Source organism: Gobius niger (assembly GCF_951799975.1).
Source record: "Gobius niger genome assembly, chromosome: 2".
NCBI classification, from domain to species: Eukaryota; Metazoa; Chordata; class Actinopteri; order Gobiiformes; family Gobiidae; genus Gobius; species Gobius niger.
The window spans coordinates 1,240,081-1,259,392 of record NC_136853.1 but is presented as its reverse complement, the minus strand read 5'-3'; the positions used below and the strand labels follow the sequence as shown (position 1 = coordinate 1,259,392).

The window sequence follows — 19,312 nt, the reverse complement described above, 5'->3', positions numbered from 1 at the left end:
CTTTCAGAGCCGGCACTGACCACAGGAATCACACCGGCCGTGATCCAGGCCTTTCAGAGCCGGCACTGACCACAGGAATCACACCGGCCGTGATCCAGGCCTTTCAGAGCCGTCACTGACCACAGGAATCACACCGGCCGTGATCCAGGCCTTTCAGAGCCGTCACTGACCACAGGAATCACACCGGCCGTGATCCAGGCCTTTCAGAGCCGCCACTGACCACAGGAATCACACCGGCCGTGATCCAGGCCTTTCAGAGCCGCCGCTGACCACAGGAACCAAACCGGCCGTGATCCAGGCCTTTCAGAGCCCTCACTGACCACAGGAACCAAACCGGCCGTGATCCAGGCCTTTCAGAGCCGTCGCTGACCACAGGAATCACACCGGCCGTGATCCAGGCCTTTCAGAGCCGGCACTGACCACAGGAATCACACCGGCCGTGATCCAGGCCTTTCAGAGCCGGCACTGACCACAGGAATCAAACCGGCCGTGATCCAGGCCTTTCAGAGCCGTCGCTGACCACAGGAATCACACCGGCCGTGATCCAGGCCTTTCAGAGCCGGCACTGACCACAGGAATCACACCGGCCGTGATCCAGGCCTTTCAGAGCCGTCACTGACCACAGGAATCACACCGGCCGTGATCCAGGCCTTTCAGAGCCGTCACTGACCACAGGAATCACACCGGCCGTGATCCAGGCCTTTCAGAGCCGTCACTGACCACAGGAATCAAACCGACCGTGATCCAGGCCTTTCAGAGCCGTCGCTGACCACAGGAATCACACCGGCCGTGATCCAGGCCTTTCAGAGCCGTCGCTGACCACAGGAATCACACCGGCCGTGATCCAGGCCTTTCAGAGCCGGCACTGACCACAGGAATCACACCGGCCGTGATCCAGGCCTTTCAGAGCCGGCACTGACCACAGGAATCACACCGGCCGTGATCCAGGCCTTTCAGAGCCGGCACTGACCACAGGAATCAAACCGGCCGTGATCCAGGCCTTTCAGAGCCGTCGCTGACCACAGGAATCACACCGGCCGTGATCCAGGCCTTTCAGAGCCGGCACTGACCACAGGAATCACACCGGCCGTGATCCAGGCCTTTCAGAGCCGTCACTGACCACAGGAATCACACCGGCCGTGATCCAGGCCTTTCAGAGCCGGCACTGACCACAGGAACAACCTCAGGCCCGTGCCGAGGGGACTTTAGCCCTGCCCCTTTTGCTCTATGCCCCTGAAGTGCTCTTTTCCCTCCATACCTTTTATTTATTTGTATTATAGTTTGTTTATCCAAAGCTTTGCCAGGGTCCTTATCATCGGTTTTGTCCCAATAAGCCTCATTAGCTTATATGATTAAATTAAATCCGAAATCGTGTGTTTTCAAGGCTCCGCCCACCAGCCCTGCAGCAGCAGAGGGCGGGGCTCAGACAGGAGGGAGGGAGGGAGGGCTGAGGCCTCTCCTGCAGAACAACCATCTCCACTCCTTGTGCTTCAGATCGCTCTTTATTATCAGCCTCATAATCTCAGACCAATGAGGTGAACGAGCGACAGTTTTGTACGATCTAAAACATAAACCTTCGAGCGCCGCATCCTCGCCACGTGTTTTTGTCAAAATAGTTCAGCTCTATGTTCTCACACCCAGACATTCTCAATAGTTCATGCTCTTTTCTTAAGTGTGTAGTGCCCTTTTGATTTCTGAGCCCCGGCCCCCCCCGGCTCTCTGCACGGCCCTGAACAACATTCAGATATCTAGAACTGGACTTATTACAGTGAGTACGTTTCCCCTGCTGGATTTGTTTGATGACATGACACCTGATGAACGATGAATGAAAACACAAACACTTTTGTTTTGCTCAGTTAGTCGGGTTTGAGAGCATGGAGTGAATGAATAATGCACAAAATTGTAAAGCGACTTTGAGCGTCCGGAAATACGCCTTTAAGTGTCTGCGTACACTGGTGTATGAATGAGAGCATGAATGTGTGAGTGGATCCTTGCTGTAAAGCGCTTTGAGTGCCTAATGTAGGTGGAAAAGCGCTATGTTAGTTGAGACCATTTATCATTTTACCATAATGCACTATTATTATTTTTATTATAATTATTACTACATGCTGCAATAAAATAACAATAAAAGTATACTCTGCAAGTGTTTTGTCCAAATACAGTGTGGTACTTAAGTATCTGTTCCCCTTTAACTTTTCAACATTTTGCCACATTATGGTCCACAAACATAAATATATTTAATTTAAATGTAACATGAAAGACACACACAATTGTGAAGAGAAATCAAATTCATAAATGATTTTGATAATTAAAAAACTGGAAAGTGGGGTGTACCCCCTGAGTTAATACTTTGTGAAACTGCCTGTTGCTGCAGTTCCAGCTTCAGCCTGTTGGGGTTTGTCTTTGCCAGCCCTGCACATGTTGAGACTGGACAGCTCAGAGGCTCAGATGGAGGGCGCTTGTGAACCGCACTTTTCAGGTCTTTCCACAGATTCTTGATGGGATTTAGGCCTGGACTTTGACTTGGCCGTTTTGTTTTCTACCATTCCGTGGTTGCCCTGGCTTTATGTTTAGGCTCGTTGTCCTGCTGGAAGGTGAAGCTCCGCCCCACTTTCAAGTCCTTTTCAGACTCAAACAGGTTTTCGTCCAAGATTGCCCTGTATTTGGCCCCATCCATCTTCCCTGTCCCTGCTGAGGCCCCCCCCAGAGCCTGATGCTCCACCACCGGGGATGGTGTTTTCAGTGTGAGACCTCTGAGACCATCACAGAGCAGCTGACATCAGATCACACACAGATAGACTCGATTTCGTCATTAGGTCAACACGTGGTCATTCAGAGATCACCAGGGCACATCACACTTCTTCTTTTTCACCAGGCTTTCCTTGGTGGAGATAGAAAAAGCACATGTCGCTGAATAATAATGGGATTTCAACATTTTCCCATCACGATAACGTGGGATGTTCTGGTCATCGCTTCAGCAACACCGTGAAAAATATGGCCTGGATTGACTTTTTTGACCAAATTATTAAAATTCTTGTTAAACTAACATTTTTACTCTCCACATAATTCCTATAGGAGGCGCTAATTTGAATTTAGCCAAATGAAAGTGTTTAGGACTGGACTATCATACCTCATATCTCAGTGGCTGCAGGACAACTGTCTGACCTTAAAGGAATAGTTCACCGTTTTTCTAACTTCACCCCATTTGGAGCTATAGGAATACACTGGGAGAAGCCAATGCTAAAAACATCGTTGGTCCTTTTGTGTGACTGAGGGCACACAGTTCTTCCATACAGTGATATGTTCTTACCTGAGTGTGGATGAGTTGATATATCCCGGTCTGGTCTTTGTGCGTGCCTGTAGAGGAGCGTGGGAGCTTCCAACTTCACCCCGTGTGGAGCTATATGAATACATTGGGAGAGGTCAAATGCTAACAAAATCTTTGTTCTTTTTGCGTGACTGAGCGCACGCACAAAGACCAGACAGTTACGCATGACCTAGTCTAAGATCAGGTAAGAACATATCTCAGTGTGGAAAAACGGTGAACTATTCCTTTAAAGGAACAGGCCCCCATTTTTACATACTGAGATATGTTCTTACCTGGAGTAGTTCGAAATCCGCGCAGTAATCTTCACTTTACTGTGTGGATGCCAAATTACTCCTGGTATTATTACGCCTTACAATATAGTTCCCCCTTTTATCCACTTAGAAAATCAACATTGTTTAATTGTGTGTATTATACTTTGTAGTGGAACACTTCACGTAACCATATTTAAACAGGGAAAACGTGGAAGAGCTTGGTAGCTTCTATCTTGACCTGTTTTGGAGCTATAGAGGAGAGAGGGAGAGGCTAAATGCTAACGCTATAGAGGAGAGAGGGAGAGGCTAAATGCTAACGCTATAGAGGAGAGAGGGAGAGGCTAAATGCTAACGCCGTCTGCGCTGTGTTTACGTGACTGAAGATCAGACAGGTCCTAAAGAACTCGTCACAGCTCAGGTAAGAACATATCTCAGTGTGGAAAAACGCTGGCCTGTTCCTTTAAATTATACTAAAAATGTTGCCATGTGTTTTTCTCTAAAGAGAAAGTCACCAAATTATCTAAAAATTAATACTGACAAATATAAAATCGAGCAGGTGGATGAACAGAAGTATCTGGGGGTTATTTTAGATTCTAAACTGAAGTTTGACGCCCATGTCAGGAAAATGACCATCAAGACAGATTGAAATTGTTTCCGTATGATTAGGTCTTGTGCGTGAGTTTATGTATGTAGATAAACATAGTATTGTTCAATGGTTTGAGGCCAGGCTTCACAATCAGGCCTTTAGCATCACTCTGCAGTGTTTGATCAAACCCACTGCACTGTTATTAAAAATACAAAAGGATGACATTCGATAACTTCATCAGTTTCTCTTTTATAAAAACTATATTCAAGTGTCTTAATGGTCTCGCTCCGCCTGTGATGTGTCAGTACAAACATACACTAATGAAGGCGTGAGCACCTGAGCTGGAGTCAGCGGGAGCTGCAGAGGAGCTGCCCCGGGTCAGCCTGCTCTCAGAGGGACAGTCATGGAACTCTCTGGAGCTAAGTCCCAAATGGACCTGAGACTTTTCTCACAAAAGCTGAAGAACAAACCAACATGTGAGCCTGAACTGCACGGCTGAGGAGGGGAGGTGGTCACATACGTCTCTCTTCTTTCTTTTTATTGTTGTATTGTTTGATATAAACCCTCTCAAAAGCCTAACCAGGGACGGGGGCGGCAGATGAGCCGATGGTGAGGTGGCAATGTTTTCTTAGTGTCCCTGTCAAAACAAACAAACAAACAAACAAACAAACAAACTAGCGCTGCAACTAACGATTATTTTGTCATCGATTAATCTATCGAATATTTTTACGATTAATCGATTAATCACTTGGCTGTGAATGGTTTAGGAAAAATGGATTTTTAAATTTAATTTATCACATAAAGCTTAAGTGGCGCCGCTTGAGGACGTGTTGATGGAGGAAACTTAAAGTAAATGTCTGTTCGAGGCTCATGGCGCTAATTCTGCTTCTGATTGGATGAGACACAGACGGATATTTATGAAATTTACAATGTACAAAACAGTACAGACCCTCACTATGAAAAACAAAGTAGGTTTTCATCAAAAATACTACATTTTCATGTCATTTTTGCTCTATTTGAGTCTGTGTGAACCAGAAAGCGATTAATCGATTACTAAAATAGTTGTCGACTATTTCAATAATCGATTAGTTGTCGATTAATCGATTAGTCGTTTCAGCCCTAAAACAAACAAACAAACAAACAAACAAACAAACAAATAACTATGTCTCTAGCCCCCAGGTTGAGAACCACTGGTCTATGTGTCCTAATGAGTAATAAATAAATAATAATATAATAATCCACAGCAGCATCTGCCTGTAAATGCATATCTGAATAAAGAGGCGGTGGCCCGGGGGGGGGGTGACAGCAGCAGCGGCCCCTCCCTGAGCCTCCTCCTGACCCTGCTCGGAACTGCTGCCGCTGCTGCTTCTTCACCGACGGCGTATTTTCACCCATTCCCCGGTCATCGCTCTCCAAAAACACCCCCCCGGCCTCCAAAATGAATGAAGAGTACGACGTGATCGTGCTGGGCACCGGCCTCACGGTGAGAACCGCCGCAAAGCTCTTGTTTTCCTGTCGCAGAAGTGGAAAGTGAACCTGTGGAGCCGGCGCGGTCCTCTGCGGGCCTTGTGACCGAGGCTAAGTAGCTAGCTTAGCTTTAGCTGTGGCTAGGCTAAGTAGCTAGCTTAGCGTTAGCCGTTAGCCGCGTTCCCATTGGCGGATCATAGGAACTGCCGTTAGCATCTTTTAGCTCTCGATAATCTCAGCCTTATCGTGTCAGACTTCAGTGTTCCGTCACATCTGACAGTCCGCTCTGTCCGTGTTTTATCTGCGGGTTTGTGGAGGTTTAAGGCCGTGTTTCAGACGGGTTTGTAGCTGTGTCCGCTGTAAAAAGATTAAGCCTGATTAGCCTGTAGCCAGCGTCAGCCTGCGGGTCCGCTCAGTGAACACTATTGTTTATTTGGGCTGGATTCCGGGTGTTTGGGCACATTTAATCTGTTCCCAGGGACGTTTAGATGGACGTGTGGCCCGTGCTGTTAGTTGTGAGTCTTGGAGAGAATCTGGTTCAGGGAAATGCCTCCAGCTTCCTGCCCGGGCGCAGAGCAACAGGTAGTGACTGATCGTTTTCTAGTGTTAGAAACAGACGTTCAGCTTACTTATATACGTGTGTACTTGTATACGTGTGTACTTGTATACGTGTGTACTTGTATACGTGTGTACTTGTATACGTGTGTACTTGTGTATTTGCAGGAACTTGGTAATACAAGTGTGAGGCATTATTATCATTGTTTACTCCAAATCAGGAACCTCTCAATCCCCACATGAGCAGACAGTTTGGCTTTTTTGCAGTAGTTGGTGTAGTCCCATCATGCAGTACTATTTACTTCTACGTGAGCAACATTGTATTGAAATATTTGTTCTCATAAAGTAAAAATAAAATAGTTCATATAAACCCAAACAAGCCTCTCCCGGTGCAGTATTATCAGGAGTGCCTGGAGGAGAAGGGAAGTATGTACTCTCAAGTAAGATCAAGTACAAGTAAAAAGACGTCATTTTCTTAACTTAAGCTTAAAAGAACTTTGTGAAAACGCAGCTGGATGTGAAAGTGTGAGACGAATCATGATAATGCAATCTGAAGGATATTGTTAACCTCTTAACTCCCGCCTGAACCGGGAGGATCTTTTTCCTCACGCTGTCAGATTTTTTCCCATCATTTTTTTGTCGGGTATTCAACTCATTTTTCTAACTTTTTTGTCATTTTTTATTTTTTTGTCATTTTTTTTGTCAAAATTTAATCACATTTTTGTAAAAAAAAATTGTCATTTTTTGTCACATATTTGTCTTTTTTTTGTCCTTTTTTGGTCCATTTTTTTGTCACATTTTTTGTCATTTTTTGTCATTTTTTGTGACATTTTTGTCTTTTTTTTGTCCATTTTTTGTGACATTTTTTTGTCACATTTTTGTCATTTTTTAGTCATTTTTAGTCATTTTTTTGTCTTTTTTTTGTCATTTTTTTGTCATTTTTTGTCCATTTTTTGTGACATTTTTGACACCTTTTCATCCATTTTTCGTCACTTTTTTGTCAATGTTTTCGTCTCTGTTTTGTTGCTATTTTCACAGTTTTTTTCCAGAAGCTTTTGGATTGGGGTAAAGCCAAACTGGAGAAAACGTGCTCGGTTCAGGTGGGAGTTAAGGGGTTAAACTATAACAAGCCCACGCCATCAAAATGTGATCAAATAAATATAGGTACAATATAACATTAAAGGTCCTCATGCATTATAAAGCTTTTGTAACCACTTTAAACCCCTGAGCCTTGTAGTCAACGCTAACATAATATATCTAAATATTATTTTGCAGAAACCTATACCTTGAGATCTGACCACACTTGGATATAAACATTCTAATAGAGTTGACTTCTTCTATTCAGTGGCTTCATATGTCACAGAGAGACTTGTTTCTTAAAGGAGCAGGCCACCGTTTTCCCAAACTGAGATGTTCTTGAGCTTGTGCGAGTGGATGTATAACTGTCTGGTCTGTGTTGTTAGCATGTAGCCGCTCACAACAAAGGTATAGCTCCCAACTGCGGCCCAGCTGTTCCACGCTTTCCTTATTTAACCCCTTAACTCCCACCTGAACCAAGCACATTTTCTCCAGTTTGGCTTTACCCTAATCAAAAAGCTTCTTTGGAAAAAACACCAAAATAGCCACAAAAAATAAGAAGAACGCAAGGATGTAAACGCAACAAAGATGTGACAAAAATTAAACAAAAATGTCACAAAAAGGAAAAAAAAACATGCAAAAGGTGACACAACACAGCAACAACGTGAGGAAAAAGATCAGTTTTGTGGGTCTTAGCTTTCAAATGAGGTGTTACACAGCCAAAAGAGGACAGCATGCATTTGGTTTAGGCGGGTGGTAAGAGGTTAAATACAGTTCCGTGAGCCGTTACATGATCCAAGTCTAGTTACACAAAATGAAACGTGGATTTTCTAAGCGGATAAAAAACCTGGAGTACTTTGACAGTACAGCGCGGATGTTGGACTACTCCATATGTAAAAACGGTGGCCTATTCCATCAATGAAATAGAGTAAATTCAATTGAATCCGATAAGCAGAGATTGCAGAGGTTCCTCCAGGCTTTCTTTTTCCTGACCCTTTGGCCGGCTGGGGCCTAATATGTCGGCCATGACCGTAAAAAAAAAAAATGAATGTGGCTAATTGTCACGAGTGCTTTAGTGGATCCAAAACACGGCTATTCCTAATGAAAGAATGAAGTGAGAAAAGAACAGCTCAAATCCAAGCGGCAGGTGTCCCGCGGACGACGTGCTCACCTGCACTTTAAAGCAGCACTAAGTAACGCGTTTACCTTAATAAATCCTTTCCGTAGTCCCTCTGGGGGTAATACAAGTGTTAATGGGCCAGAAAACCACAATTGCAACTTCGCTGACACCGGGTCAGAGTCGCCAATACACACTAATGGAATCACGAAGAAGAAGCTAACAGGCTAACTGCGGGCTAGCACCACTTAAACAGTATTTACAGCCAAGTGTGAGTGAAATAAATGACCTCCACAATATCCCTCTGTCCCTTTGTCTTTTCTGTCAGCGTAGTGTTTACTCTCACGGACAATTAATGAGTAAAAAAACACATGCTACGACGCCTGCAGTGGCGCTTATGGCCTCTAGAGGCATGAGTTACTTAGTGCTGCTTTAACTCAGACAGAAGGATCTTGGTTAGTGCTAGATCGTCTGCTCCGGAGGGACAGTCTGCTGTGAAAACGTGAGATATCATGACACAAATTAAGGTTAGGGCCAGGGAAATGGTTAACCTCTTAACCTCAACATTTTTTGTTGGGTATTCAACTCATTTTTGTCATTTTTTTGTCACATTTTGTCACATTTTTGTCATTTTTTTAAAATCAATTTTTGTCATTTTTTTGTCATTTATTTATCAATTTTTGTGACATTTTTGCCACTTTTTCATCAATTTTTCGTCACTTTTTTGTCACATTTCCGTCCTTGTTTTCGTCTCAGTTTCGTCGCTTTTCTCACAGCTTTTTTCCAGAAGCTTTTGGATTGGGGTAAAGCCAAACTGGAGAAAATGTGCTCGGTTCAGGTGGGAGTTAAGGGGTTAACTTTAAGGATTAGGATTATTTGTATTTTTAGACAAACCAACACATAGATCTATACAAAATCACAGCAGACTGTCCCAGGATCTTTGACCCTCGCACTGTCCTTATCCAGATGAGGCTGGGCTGTAGGATGCCCTTCCGCGCTGTAACGTGGCCTCAGGGTGAAATGAGCCGCTGAGTCTCTCACCGCTGAAGTATTCTGGAGGGACGTCACACGTACCAGGCTGGTGTGGTCTAACTGTGGTCTAACTGTGGCCAGCCCGAGCGATTTGGAGGGCTTTGTTCATTGAATGTGGATGAGACATGACAGGAGAGTCCCGTGACCGCTCCAGTGTTTCAGAGTGTGTTTCCTTCAGTTAAAGGTCCTATATCCTACAAAATCGACTTTTTGGAGCTTTTAGCCATGCTATTTCCTTATCAAAAACACCCCCAGAGTGGTTTGTGGCTTCATTCACGCAGCTCTCAGTAATCCTCCTGAATCCTGCTCTCTGAGGCTCCGCCCTCCTGCTCTCTGAGGCTCCGCCCTCTCCTAGTGAACGACTGAGTGTTCAGTTGTGTCGTCACAGTGGAACGGAAGTGCTCGTCTGTAATGTAATGTCTTAATTCTATGCTTACGGACGGATTTTAATTTGTAAAACAGCTTTTTCATTATTTCTGCTGTAAGAAAGAAATAAAGAAAATAAAAAGGCTGTGCCCGAGGTGCTTCCAGGTCAGCTGAGGCCAAAACAAACCCCCCCCTGAGGTCTGAACAGATCAGTCATGTTTGTGCTGCAGCTGAAGATGGAGCTCGTTATAACTGGACACACCTGTTCTTTATTCTTACCTAACGATCATGTCACGGAAAAAAAGAAGCGCGTTTTACTTTAATGTTGTATGTGCGGAGAGAGGGGGCGGAGTTAACTGAATCGAAGCGTTTTGTCTTCCGGGTTTGAAAAATACCTCCAGAAAACACTTATATTTATCACAAAAATGAGTGCTCCATAGTGGTAGAGGTACAATATATCATATACATGCCTATACTTAACTTTGGAATGGCTAAAATAGCAGATACAGATCCTTTAAAAGATTGTATTTTGCTAAAGCTTTCCCAGATAAATGTGGGTGTAAGATTTTCCAGGCCCGTCCCGTTACCAAAGCCTTGGTTGTTTGGTCGGGGCAGGGCATGAGCTCACAGCCGGGTGTGTCTCCACTCGGACTCAGAGGAACTGAAAATGTATTTCCCGTGTTGTCCACAGTTTTAGGAACTAAGTCGGCGAGTAAGCGGAGAGAGGACTTCCTGTTGACTCCTCTGTTCCTCGTCTCCTCACCATAACCTATAGGACTAACATGGCATCACAGTTTGCTTAGTGGGGGGTAAGAGGGTAAACTTGAGTTGTGATTCTCTGGGATTCCTCGACTCTTTGGCTCTATATCCCACTGCTGCTTCGTCAGTAAAGTCTCTGCTGTCGGCGTAGTCATGTGCCGTCTCTCATCAAGGGGTTTTACGGCCGTTAAGTGTTAAAAATTAAAGGGGACTTTGCCTCTGCTGGTTTATATTGGTTACATTAAAGTGCTGAGCTTCCTGTAAGCTCCAGCCCACGAGAGAAAGTAAAGTTAACTCTGGAAACACACTGCATACCGTCAGGTCCTCAGATGTTCTTTGCACCGGGTTTAGTTTAGTCATTTAGTTCAGCTTTAGGCCTGTTTCAGCCTCTTTTTCTGCCCGATTCAGTCCAAAAAGGGCAGATTTTCTTCTGGGGCTGCTCGATTATTGAAAAAATAATAATCACGATTATTTTTGTCATAATTGAAATCACGATTATTCAAACGATTATTTGTTGCCTTTAAAAAAAATCCATAAAAAAGTGACAAAAATCCATATAAAAAAATGACAGAAATCCATCAAAAAAGTGACAAAAATCCATCAAAAAAGTGACAAAAATCCATTAAAAAATGACAAAAATCCATTAAAAAAGTGACAAAAATCCATTAAAAAAGTGACAAAAATGCATTAAAAAAGTGACAAAAATCCATTAAAAAAGTGACAAAAATGCATATAAAAAAATGACAAAAATCCATCAAAAAAGTGACAAAAATCCATTAAAAAAGTGACAAAAATGCATTAAAAAGTGAAAAAATCCATCAAAAAAATGACAAAAATCCATCAAAAAAGTGACAAAAATCCATTAAAAAAGTGACTAAAATGCATTAAAAAAGTGACAAAAATGCATTAAAAAAGTGACAAAAATCCATCAAAAAAATGACAAAAATCCATTAAAAAAGTGACAAAAATCCATCAAAAAAGTGACAAAAATGCATTAAAAAAGTGACAAAAATGCATTAAAAAAGTGACAAAAATGCATTAAAAAAGTGACAAAAATGCATATAAAAAATGACAAAAATCCATCAAAAAAGTGACAAAAATGCATTAAAAAAGTGACAAAAATCCATTAAAAAAGTGACAAAAATGCATTAAAAAGTGAAAAAATCCATCAAAAAAGTGACAAAAATCCATCAAAAAAAGTGACAAAAATCCATTAAAAAAGTGACAAAAATCCATTAAAAAGTGAAAAAATCCATCAAAAAAGTGACAAAAATCGATTAAAGTGACAAAAATGCATATAAAAAGTGAAAAAATCCATCAAAAAAGTGACAAAAATCCATCAAAAAAAGTGACAAAAATGCATTAAAAAAGTGACAAAAATCCATTAAAAAAGTGACAAAAATGCATTAAAAAAGTGACAAAAATCCATTAAAAAAGTGACAAAAATCCATTAAAAAAGTGACAAAAATCCATCAAAAAAAGTGACAAAAATGCATTAAAAAAGTGACAAAAATCCATTAAAAAAGTGACAAAAATGCATTAAAAAAGTGACAAAAATCCATTAAAAAAGTGACAAAAATCCATCAAAAAAATGACAAAAATCCAAAAATTAAAAATTTGAAAAAACAAATTAGTCCATGGGCCAAACCCCAAAATCTGGCATATCGGTACCGAAAAGGTGGCAAAGGCTATCATTGATTTTTAAGCAGGTCCATGTCTGAGGTTTATATTTTTGTATGATAGCCTTTTCAGAGTTACAGCTTTATCATAGTTTTCAGCTGTTGAAGTGAACCACCCCCTTGTCAAAAAAGTCGCTTTTGACACTGGTCCATATTTTGGTTTAGGCCATTTCCAGCCCATTAGATACTGATTTACACCATTGTATTTGGTACCATTGTAAAGAAGACATTTTCATGTTTCATTTGAGCCCAAATGTACTACTCTGTGACTATTACCATGGTAACCAAAGCTCCTCAAACACAAACCTGAGGACGTTTTTTCACCATTTTCACAAAAACAGTTTTACTATGTTTAACGCTGTTTCTTCAAGGAACATCACAGAGACAAATGGTTGATACTGGGAAACTCTCTAGACTCTGAGGATTCAGGAAATGTATAACATGTCAGTACTTTCTCATCTTAAGGCCTCACAGTGAGCCACGAAGTAAAAGAATGTCCACCTCACATGAGCCTCTCCCATTGAAATAAGCCTATATCTGCCATTCTAAGGTTGGAACAGCTGGTGAGACTTTCTGTCCAGGAAAGGCCAATGCAACTTGAAATTACATTTATAAAAATTACAATTATTCTGTATAATACACTGCTCACAAAAACTTAGGGCACACTCAAAAAACACATCCTAGATGTCAATCAATTCAATTTTTTGGATGAAAATCTTTATTCATAGTGTAGGGCAATGTGTTGAGAAAAAAATAACATAAGAATGATAAATGGAAATAAAATTCTCAGCCCCTGGAGGTCTGGATCCAGAATTATAGTCAAAATCAAAGTGACAAATCAGGTCACTGGTTGATCCAAATTCTGTAGAAATTCCTCCAAACGAGTCTGTATCATCCTCAGTCGTGTGTGTGGCCTCCACGTGCCTGAATGCACTCCCTACAACGCCTGGGCAGCTCCTGATGAGACCACGGATGTCCTCCTGAGGGATCTCCTCCCAGACCTGGATTAGAGCATCAGTAGCTCCTGGACAGTCTGTGGTGCCACGTGGGGTTGATGGTCTTACAATAGGTCTGAGGATCTCATCCCGGTCCCCAATGCCAGTCAGGGAACCTCTGGCTCGCACATGGAGGGCTGTGCGGCCCTCCAATGAAATGCCTCCCCAGACCATCACTGACCCACCACCAAACCGGTCATGCTGGATGATGTTGCAGCAGCAGAACGTTCTCCAGGGCGTCTCCAGACTCTGTCACGTCTGTCACATGTGCTCAGGGTGAACCTGCTCTCATCCGTGAAGAGCACAGGCACCATTGGCCAATCTGCCAATCACTGTGCTCTCGGGCAAATGACAATCGGGCTGCACGGTGTTGGGCAGTAAGCACCGGCCCAACGCCCTCATACCCCCCTCATGGAGTGGGTTTCTGACCGTTTGAGGACCAACATGCACATTTGTGGCCCTCTGGAGGTCATGTTGTTGGGCTCGGGCAGTGCTTTTCCTGTTTCTCCGTGCACAAATGAGCAGATAGCGGTCCTGCTGCTGGGTTGTTGACCTCGGTCGCCCCCCCCAGGTCTCCTGGTGTACTGGCCTGTCTCCTGGTATCTCCTCCAGGCTCTGGACACTGCGCTGGGAGACACAGCAAACCTTCTTGCCACAGCATGAATGGACGTGCCATTTTGGATGAGCATCACTCCCTGAGCAGCTTCTGTGGGTTGTAGATGCTCCTCATGATACCTCTAGTGGCGAGAACACTGGGCAAATGCAAAAGTGTTCCACAAATACGGTACAAAGGATGAAGACAGGGAAATGGTCTGTGGTCACCACCTGCAAAACCATTCCTCTTCTGGAGTGATCTTGCTAATTGCCTCTCATTTCCACCTGTGTCTGTTTAATTTCCACAACACCAAGTGAAACTGATTCACAATAAGCGTGCCTTCCAAACTGGACAGTCTGATATCCCAGAAATTTGACTGACTTGCAGTTACATTGTGTTTTTTGAGTGTGCCCTAAGTTTTTGTGAGCAGTGTATAAACTGTATCCTAAATTGTAAAAAAAAATATCCATATTATGTAGCCTACACAATGCACTCACTGACAGTCTCATTCACTTTCGCTCATTCACTACTGAAACCACATCATTTTACATTTGTATTTGGTAAATGAATAACATTTCTAGCGACACTCTAGCGACTTGCAGACACCATTGTCTTTTGCTTCTAGAGAGTTGTGCAGTCGAATAGCCCTCGGGACAAAGACATAAGGGGTTTTACTATCGCTAGATTTTGAGTCCAAAGCTAGGTTAGAAGTACCAAGGTGTTCTACCATACTAGAAATGGATTCTACAGAAAATTGACTCAGGGGACATGAAACGAAAAGAACAACATGCAAACTCTACACAGAAAGGTCTCACATGGCCTGGGATATCGAACCCAGGAACGTCTTGCTGTGAGGTGACAGCTAGACATTCAGTCAGTCTTGAATCCCCTTGTACAAAAACCATGATGCTGATAGAAAAGGGCGAAGGGAATACCTTTATGTCCAAGAAGACACACAACTGCAGTTGGTTAGACAGTTGGTTATCCAAGAACCAAGCTTTTCCTGCAACAGTTGACAATGGCGACTCGTGACCAATGGCAATGTTGTGTTTTCTTCCAACCAGACTCCGCGACCGGGAAGGGGCGAGGGGGAAAGGTGGTGTAAGAGTGGGGGTGAATTACGGCTGAGTAAAACCTGGAAACATAGCAGGACCGACTTTACATCTTTTTCTCTCAGATACGGACCGTGGTTAACTCAAGTTTTTAGTTTGACCTGATAGAGCTTATAGAAGCCCATAACACTAAAGGAAGAACATGAGGCAGCACGATGTAACCTAGGAAAAGAATGTGGGTCTTGTCTTGTTTGGAGCAGCGCTGTCCTTGCGCCAGGTGGAAGATCTGGCCCAAAAAGTGTTGAATGCGCAGGAGAGATTGCATGCCCTCAGTGGTTAGTCTTAGTGCTTAGCGTTCTCTTGCCTCTCAGCATGAAGTTCAATTTAGGTGTTTTTGTGTGGAGTTTACATCCTCTGTCTGTGTCTGGACAGACTTTTTTGGGGTGCTTTGGTTTCTTCCATCAACGTAAAAGATGCACAGGAGGACAATCCTCTAACTTGGTGATTCTGAACATGAGCATGGCTGTCCACTGCTCCTGACATGTTCCAGGGGCAGATGGATGGGTTAAATGGTTAATTATTGCAAAGGGACAATAACGTACAGCTTCGATCTGTGGCTCCAATGCATTATCTGAATTACAGTTCACAAACAGTTGTAAAAGTTCGGAATATCCATAAATCTTCACTTCGTTGTCTTCTTCTGGACCTCAATCCCTTCTCTGCGCATGTCCAAATCTAGAATCAATCGGCCTCAGACCCTTGTTCTTCTGCATTGTCCTCACCACTTCCTATGCATACTTGCTGTTTTTCATCTCCTCATACAACATTCATGTGCAACTTGGTGAGTCCAGTCTGAGCATATGAAGTATCTTCAAAAACACACATTTCAACAAAAGGACTCTTGTGATACATTCCTTGTGCTGGATAAAGTATTCTCATGCTACAATTTGCATGTTCTTTTTTCACTCTATACTTGTTGAGGTGTTGAGATAAAATGTGCACAAGAGGCAACAAGAGACTATCCCAAACAGGAATGGTTTCAGAGGTGGAGCCTGCTGAGCTTCCGAGAGACAGTTTCCTAGTTGCATTTGACTGGGCTCGATATAACTATTGTCAGCCTGAGGTGATACTGAACCCTGCAGAGGTGGCACAGTCCAGGATGACAACTCAATAAGTGCCATCACCAAAAGCTTTGTTTCCAGCATATTCTGAAGAGCATGAAGAAAAATTCAGGATATGGGCACAACTCTACATTTAAACCTCCACAATCATCAACAGGTTTGTTATCTGCTAAGTTATGATGGGAAAAGCAGCGGCTCTACTCCAAGCTCCTCTTAGTTGACTGAGGAAACTCCTTTCAGCCGCCTGTATCTGCGATCTTGTCCTTTTGGTCATTACCCAGATCTTATGACCATAGGTGAGGGTAGAACATACTGTAGATCAATCAGTAAATCAGCTCCCTCTTCACCACAACAAACACAGTAACAACGATCACTGCCGATGTCGCACTGATCCGTCTATCGATCTCACGCTCCATCCGTCTCTCACTCGTGAACACGACACTGAGATACTTGAACTCCTCCACTTGAGGCAAGGCCTCTCCATCGACCTGTAGAGGGGAAGCCACCCATGGCCTCGGATTTGGAGGTGCTGATACTCATCCCACTTCACACTCGGCTGCAAACCGCCCCAGGGCAGCTGAAGGTCCTGGTTTGATGAAGCCAACAGAACAACACCTGAGAAATAAAAATATGGACTGTTTTGCTTAGTCGACTGCCTCTGTGATATAGTTCTGGATGAGGCTAAGCTGTAGTTTTGTGTTGACTCTTCATGTCCTGGTTTTAACACCTCACACCTCACCATCTTTATACTACTATATTTGATTTATTAGTAATGAAATAAAACAACTTTACTAAAATGACCTTAATTTTTTTTTTACTTTATTAATTTACTAATCAGTAAAAAAAGGGTGATGTTCAAACGTGTGGTTTATGGCAAATTCAGCTTCAGCTTCAGCTTCATAACCATGTGGTGTCTACAAAGACAAACCTTTGGAATTATCTTGGATTATTGAGACATTTTAGACAAATGTACAGGACTATGTATAGTAGTGAAAGAAACAGAATGCCATTGTGTGTATGGCATAGTATATGATAAATAGCTATAAAATATAAAATATATGAACAACTTTTTGGTGAAAATACAGAACTGTTCTTCTCCACAAATGTAATTTCAAGTTGCATTGGCCTTTCCTGGACAGAAAGTCTCACCAGCTGTTCCAACCTTAGAATGGCAGATATAGGCTTATTTCAATGGGAGAGGCTCATGTGAGGTGGACATTCTTTTACTTCGTGGCTCACTGTGAGGCCTTAAGATGAGAAAGTACTGACATGTTATACATTTCCTGAATCCTCAGAGTCTAGAGAGTTGCCCAGTATCAACCATTTGTCTCTGTGATGTTCCTTGAAGAAACAGCGTTAAACATAGTAAAACTGTTTTTGTGAAAATGGTGAAAAAACGTCCTCAGGTTTGTGTTTGAGGAGCTTTGGTTACCATGGTAATAGTCACAGAGTAGTACATTTGGGCTCAAATGAAACATGAAAATGTCTTCTTTCCAATGATACCAAATACAATGGTGTAAATCAGTATCTAATGGGCTGGAAATGGCCTAAACCAAAATATGGACCAGTGTCAAAAGCGACTTTTTTGACATGGGGGTGGTTCACTTCAACAGCTGAAAACTATGATAAAGCTGTAACTGTGAAAAGGCTATCATACAAAAATATAAACCTCAAACATGGACCTACTTAAAAATCAACGATAGCCTTTGCCACCTTTTCGGTACCGATATTTGGTCTGGCCCATGGACTAAATTGGCCAAAAAAAATTTGAAGAAAAAAAAAAAAAATTGAAAAAAAAAATTTATAATCGATTTTTTGCGATTATGCTAATTTTGTAATCGTTTACTGTTGTAATCGAAATCGTAATCGAATTTCGATTAATTGCACAGCCCTATTTTCTTCATTGTACAAAGCTCAAAGTAAAGCACCATAATGTCGGCGTTAGCATTTAGCCTCTCCCTCTCTCCTCTATAGCTCCAAAACAGGTCAAGATAGAAGCTACCAAGCTCTTCCACGTTTTCCCTATTTAAATATGGTTACGTGAAGTGTTCCACTACAAAGTATAATTACACACAATTAAACCATGTGGATTTTCTAAGCGGATAAAAGGGGGAACTATATTGTAAGGCGTAATAATACCAGGAGTAGTTTGAAATCCGCGCAGTAATCTTCACTTTACTGCGCGGATGCCAATAGGCCGTAAGAGTTCCCCTTTTTATCCACTTTGACAACGGACATGTTTAATTTTGTGTAAAGGCTCACATAACTGTATTTAAAAAGGGAAAACGTGGAACAGCTCGGTCACTTCTAACTCACCCCAGTTTGGAGCTATACCTTTGCTAGGAGAAGCTAAATGCTAACAACATTTGTGTGACTGAGGGCACGCACAAAGACCAGACAGGTACACATCAACTCGTCTAAGCTCAGGTAAGAACAGATCTCAGTCTGGAAGAACGGTGGCCTGTTCCTCAAAAAAAAAAAAGCTCAAATAAATACATTTTTCACCCATTTCCACCCCTCATTTTTTACCCAATATTTTCCCTATTTATTCCCCATTTTTATTGTAGACGTACAGCTCTTCCACACTTTGTTCTGTTTTGTGACGGGGTTTTCTGTTTGGATATTTGGAAAGAATTGACAGTATTGAGGTGGAGCTGATCTCAGGACTGTCACACACGTAAAACAACAAGGATGAAGTGCAGGAGGAGCTCCACAGTCAGCAAACATCTGACTGGCTCCACAGCTCCACAAACACGTGACGCCTGCCTGTCTTTGTAAAGGCTTCTCCTAGGGCTGCTCGATTATTGAAAAAATAATAATCACGATTATTTTTGTCATAATTGAAATCACGATTATTCAAACGATTATTTGTTGCCTTTAAAAAAATCCATCAAAAAAGTGACAAAAATCCATCAAAAAAATACAAGAATCCATCAAAAAGTGACGAAAAAAATGACAAAAAAATGACAAAAATCCATCAAAAAAAGACAAAAATCCAGCAAAAAATTGACAAAAATCCAGCAAAAAAAATGAGAAAAATCCAGCAAAAAAAATGAGAAAAATCCAGCAAAAAAAGACAAAAATCCAGCAAAAAAAGACAAAAATCCAGCAAAAAGTGACGAAAAAAATGACGAAAAAATGACAAAAATCCAGCAAAAAAAAAGACAAAAATCCAGCAAAAAAAGACAAAAATCCAGCAAAAAAGTGACAAAAATCCAAAATGTAAAAATTAGAAGAAAAAAAACGTGAAAAAAAATAAATACATTGAAAATAAAATGTATAATCTATTTTTTGCGATTATGCTAATTTTGTAATCGTTTATTGTTGTAATC

At 42.1% G+C, this 19,312-nt stretch overlaps 1 protein-coding gene across 1 annotated transcript in view; it reads left to right on the top strand.

Moving 5' to 3' along the window:
- Positions 1-5,504: 5,504 nt before the first annotated feature.
- LOC306983134 (rab GDP dissociation inhibitor beta-like) overlaps positions 5,505-19,312 on the top strand; it is a 54,500-nt gene continuing 40,692 nt past the window's right edge. Inside the window, exon 1 of the mRNA XM_079582869.1 lies at positions 5,505-5,648. Coding sequence (XP_079438995.1) covers positions 5,604-5,648 — 45 coding nt within the window. The 5' untranslated portion in view covers positions 5,505-5,603. The remainder of the gene's footprint in view (positions 5,649-19,312) is intronic.